Raw genomic sequence first — 5,813 nt, 5'->3', positions numbered from 1 at the left:
CTTCAGAATTTGCTATCAAATTACACATGTAGGCTCATCTCCTTACTTGTCCATAAGTATGCGTATTTGGAGGCCTTTATTGTGTCTGTACCAGGGCATTATATGTTCACATATGCCAGTTAGTCTAGTCATTTAGGATAGGATCATGATGCCCAATTATTTTTTTTTTTCCAGATAGAATTCAAAAAAAAAAAAAAAAACTTCATAATTTGTTGTCAAATTACACATGTAGGCTCATCTCCATAACTTTCTCTTTGGTACTTACTTGTTCCTTATCTTGCACTTGTTGTGCCTTGAAGTATGAAGCATCAACTTTTTTGTACGATTATTTGTAGGGTTGATCAAGACTTCTATTTGGTGGTTAATTATCTTATATAATGTTTTTTCTTAGCTTATTCCACTTAAGTGTAACTTTGCTGTAGTGACTAGTTATATGTGCTGTTGCAGTTCTGGCATGATCAACTTGAAAGAGTTATCCTTGGTCAGTGGAAAAGCTGCTTGGATGGCATACTTGGTAATGGTTTTTTATTGTCTGCATCATATCATCTTTATCTGTTTGAATTTAGAAGTCTTCCTTTTGATGCTTTCAGCATTTTCTTTTGGACAAATTGTTAATTATAATGGTCCTTTTTCTCTATTGGATGATAAAGAAAGACTCAAAGTCATATCTTGCAGGAAATATACTGTTTGGATGCTGATGGTGCTCTCTTTGATGCTGCTTTACTATCAGCTGTTGCTGCCTTTTCTCATTGTAAGATTTATGTTCTTTCTATCATTTGATATGTTCTGTGACCTATTTAGATTCTAGCAACAGGCCTAACAGAAGCCTAGAAAAATCATCATACCTGCACACAACTCAACACACCCCAAAAATTTGAATCTCGATTATACTGTTTCCTTACCTTTACTGATGTTTTGATGGTGAAGAGAGGCATGACTCTGGTTCTTACTTACGTATGTAGCATTGGTCATACTTGGTTACGTATATGAAATTATGTCTTCTTTTCCTGTTCAAATATATGTTGCAAGTTTTACAATGTTTCTGTTGGTTGTGTTTTACTTTTTGGTTTACTTGGAGAAACTGGGTAAATGCACACGAGTTTTTTATTTATCTTATCGTACAAGCACTGTAGAAAGCTTCTTGATTGTAATGGCAAAAAAAAATTTGGGGGGGGGGGGGTGGGGGGGTTTATATGTTATGGGTTGATTTCCTTGAGTGCACTTGATTCATACCCATATGGGCTAGTATTTGATTTGAAATTAAAAAAATTTCACATGTAACCATGACAAATAGGTCAAATCAAGTGAATTCAACTTGATTGGGTAAAAATTGGGCTAAAATATTTATGATCTTTGTCTGGACTTTGATAGGTTGAATCAATCTAATATGACTCATATTTTCTTTCACATACAAATATAACGAAATAAATATTAAAAAAAAAAACGAAGAGCATATTCTTTTTGTTTTCTTTTAATACAAATAAGAGATTAGAGAAAATTAAGGTTATTTTTGTTTCTCAATAAAACTTGTTACTTACTTATTTATGAGAGAGAGAGAGAGAGAGAGAGAGAGAGAGAGAGAGATGAAATAATAATAATACATAAATTCAAAGGTGAAAAACAAAGTTTACTAGTTGTTGATACGTATTTTCATGACACATTTTTACAAGCCCAATTCACATATTGTATTATATTTTTTTTCTTTTAAGCATGGCTCAAGCTTATGTGAATATATTGGGGAAATTGAGAGAGTGTGATTTAGAGGAAATGGATTGGTTCCTTTAAGACATTTTGCATAGCCCAACCCAAGTGTGCTATCAAGTAAGCAAGGGACGCTGGTAGCACTTCAAGCTCATGGAGGAGGTCTTGTACCCAAAATTTTCACCCTAAAAGAGGTCTTATACTCTCGCTGTCTGTGACCCAAAGTTTTTGCCTTAATCCATTTTTTGTCCCTAAACACATAGTTAGCTCTCATTGGCCAACTACAATTGCTAGCCCTCACTTTAAGTGAGCCTCCCAATTAAGAGTCTAAAACAGCTAAAAAGGAGAAGCCAATGGGGGCTTAGTCAAATCTTTCCCAGATTATGCATAAAGCAAGCTAACTCGTTTACCTAATTAAAGCAAATCAGAAACCAAAGATCAATTTAGCACCTTGAAGGTCCATAGCCTCACCTTTTAGCCTAAAAACTAGTCATTAAGGACACCTAAAGGCTGCTATAAAATTCTCCCTTTGGCTCAAAACAAAGTAAATCACGTTTTTCCCATATAGCTAAAACTTTAGAGCAAAAGCTCATGGAGCCAACAATGATTCTCAGGCCCGTTTAGTAAGGGCTTTTGAAGAGTGTTTTCTATGATTTAAATGCTCAAAATTGTGGGTCCCACTTTGGAGTGAGTTGTTTGGTAAGGATACTATTTAATGGGCATTTAGATAACAGTACTCAGTATAGGTGCCTTAAAACTTGTATTTAGAGAACCATTAAAGAAGTGTATTCAACATTTAAATAACAATTCTGAATGGCACATTTGTAATATTGTGAAAATAGTGGGATCCACTGTGAGAGACTGTGTCCCCGGCCCCTTTTTTTAGAATGTTAGGCCAAATCCACGTGAATGGGTGGAGTCGTGTTATTGCCTCTCAAAATAGAGGTTCTACTAGTTATATTTTCCTCTTAGATTAAGGGTTTTACAATGGAGTCGCCGCTTATTTAATTGTTGGAATAAATAAGAAAACCATAATTGAAAAATTCATCATTTTATTAATTTGAAATTGAATTTACATTGATCATAGGAAAATACATGGCTTTGGTCCTAGATACAATCTAAGATAAAATACATGACTTTGTTTCCTAGTTACAATCTAAAAATTGAAAATTACAAGGATAATCATTTGATCTACTAATCCTTGATCTAAGTTTGGAGGCTATGTTACAAGGTGGGAAGGTGTTAGGCACCGACCTTGCCCGATGAAACCGGTTTTCTAGACTATGGTGGCCAACATTCATATCACATCATCCAATATGTTATCAATCAATTTGCATGTTGAATTTAAAGTGTGTGCATGTGATAAACCCTAATTCAATTTATTAAGCACTTCATTTGGATTGAAAAATAAATTCTAGTGAATGTGTGTGAATGGTGATATCCTAGATTCAAGGATTTGAAAGAATTAAGAAACAAACATGTTTTTCATATTTTTCATGTAGATTTAAGATTAAAACTAGTGTTATGCATGAACATGTGATGAACAACCAAGAACATGTGAAGAACATATAAGAACAATTAAGAACATTCAAACATATTCAAAGGAATTTAAATGATTATTATCATACTTTAATCTTAAACCCTTATCATGGCAACATGAAAAACAATTAGAGAAAGAGATTATACCTTCATGCAAGATCCATATGGTGGAAGAGGAGACTCTTGAGGGCGGTCCTAGGGTGGAGGAAAAGAAGAGTTAGGTGAGGAAGAGTGAGTCTCACTCAATACCTTGAGTTTCAAGAAGACCAAGATATGACAAGACTACTCAACTTCACTAGAACTTAAGAGAGGGGAAAAGAGGGGATTTTGGTGTGTGCTTTGGAATGAAGGAAGGAGAGGGTTTATATAGTAGTGGTGGAGGGAATATGAATGGAAGGCCATTTAATGAGAGTTAACAAGGATTATGAACCTAGACTTCATTTTAGCCTTGGGAAAAATCTGGTGCATTAAATGGAGAGATTGGTAGGAGTGGAGAGTAAGCCAAAATTCGGTTTCCCCGTAGCTGCTGTAACAGCCTGTAGAGCCATCTTCGAAAAATCATATCTGACTCAATTATGATCGGAATTGTCTCATTCTTGTACTCAAATTGAAGTGCCAGATGTCTAGTTCCTGGGAAAATTAACCTCATTCACAGATTCAAAATATTCTGAGAGATATTGATCAAATGGTGAGCAGAGGTTATTTGTTAGAAAATAGTTTCAGCACAATTAACATTAATAGGTCCCAAATTAGCTCCCAATTAACATTAAATGGATTCAATCACTCCAATTTCAGACTTAATTAGTTTCAAATTTACTCTAATGAAAAGATAATTGTACAAATTACTCATTGAATAATTAATGTTTAACTATCTAATTAATTAGGTATATGCAACCTCACTATAAAATGTAGTCCTACCCAATCAAATTATGACACATTATTGATATTAAATTGGTTACACTTATAACCAATTGAAATCAATTGTTCATAATCACATATAGTCGGACTCAATTTGTGATAGTGCATCTCAACCATTAAAACTTGATTTGATGATAACTTTCAATCTAGTGGTCCGATTAGGCCTTATGATCAGTCGATTTGATCGTTACAACATCAAGATCATTTTAGTGAAATGAGATTAAGGATCTAATGGCCAGAATCAAGATGCATATTTTCAAGATGAAAGTACCATTTTACCCTCCATGTGAGGTTAAATACAGGTTGCAAAATGGGGTGTCAACAGAATGCCCTTCATTGGCAGAGCTTGAAAAGCGAATGTCAATATATGAAAGAGACACCTAACTTTGCAATCAGTATTTAACCGTGGTGAATGTATGATGTATGTAGATAAAAATGTAGACAGTTATGTTGCGATCAAAATGTGGAGCGAATCTCGATGGAGATTGCCTACGTACCTCTTGGTGGGAGGATCAGGTCCAAATGTAGTTCATGTATGCAATTTTTTTTTTTAATGAGTACAAAACATGCTTACCTGAGGTCAAGAAAAAAAAAATGGAGGACCAAGAATCCTGGCTCATGTTTTCAGAGGACCTAGGATCTTGGCTCATATTTTCAGAGGACCAAAGGTTCTGGATTCTAGCTCATGTTTTCAGAGGATCTAGGATTTTTGGATCTTGGCTCATGTTTTTAGAGGACTAAGGGTTTTTGGGGCTTTGGCTCATGTTTTCAGAGGACTAAAGGTTCTGGATCCTAGCTCATGTTTTCAGAGACCTAGGATTTTTGGATCTTGGCTCATGTTTTCAGAGGACCAAGGGTTTTTTAGGCTTCGGCTCATGTTTTCAGAGGACCAAAGGTTCTGGATCCAGGCTCATGTTTTCAGAGACCTAGGATTTTTGGATCTTGGCTCATGTTTTCAGAGGACCAATGGTTTTTGGGGCTTTGGCTCATGTTTTCAGAGGACCAAAGGTTTTGGATCCTGGCTCATGTTTTCAGAGACTTAGGATTTTTGGATCTTGGCTCATGTTTTCAGAGGACCAATGGTTTTTTGGGCTTTGGCTCATGTTTTCAAGCGACCAAAGGTTCTGGATCCTGGCTCATGTTTTTAGAGACCTAGGATTTTTGGATCTTGGCTCATGTTTTCAGAGGACCAAGGGTTTTTTGGGCTTTGGCTCATGTATTCAATCGACCAAAGATTCTGGATCCTGGCTCATGTTTTCAGAGACCTAGGATTTTTGGATCTTAGCTCATGTTTTCAGGGGACCAAGGGTTTTTGAGGTTTTGGCTCATGTTTTCAGAGGACCAAAGGTTTTGGATCTTGGCTTATGTTTTCAAAGACCTAGGATTTTTGGATCTTTTGGCTCATGCCGATGTGTGTCGGCCTTTTACCCTAGTACCTACAAAATAAATATTTTCAATGAGTAACAGAGTTATTCATTGAAAAGAATTCAGCATACCTAGCGAATGCCCCTAGTTAAGGACATATTCCATGCTTCGATGAATGCTGAGGGTAGAGAGTTGACTTGATGTTGCACTGCTGGAGAATATGGAAAAGGATTATAGCTTTCTATTCTTGAAGAAGAATTTAATGAAGTTTTTTTTTTTTTTTTTTTTTT

At 35.6% G+C, this 5,813-nt stretch overlaps 1 protein-coding gene across 2 annotated transcripts in view; it reads left to right on the top strand.

The window, feature by feature from the left end:
• Positions 1-751, top strand: part of LOC111997686 (uncharacterized) — a gene marked incomplete at its 3' end in the record, with an annotated part of 2,682 nt that extends 1,931 nt beyond the window's left edge. For both annotated transcript variants that reach the window (XM_065768815.1, XM_065768814.1), the window contains 2 exon segments: positions 448-514; positions 676-751. In XM_065768815.1, coding sequence (XP_065624887.1) covers positions 448-514; positions 676-751 — 143 coding nt within the window.
• Positions 752-5,813: the final 5,062 nt, after the last annotated feature.

Source organism: Quercus suber, unplaced genomic scaffold, assembly GCF_002906115.3.
Source record: "Quercus suber isolate HL8 unplaced genomic scaffold, Cork oak 2.0 scaffold_1000, whole genome shotgun sequence".
In the NCBI taxonomy this organism is placed as follows: domain Eukaryota; kingdom Viridiplantae; phylum Streptophyta; class Magnoliopsida; order Fagales; family Fagaceae; genus Quercus; species Quercus suber.
This window is presented reverse-complemented; position numbering and strand designations above follow the sequence as displayed.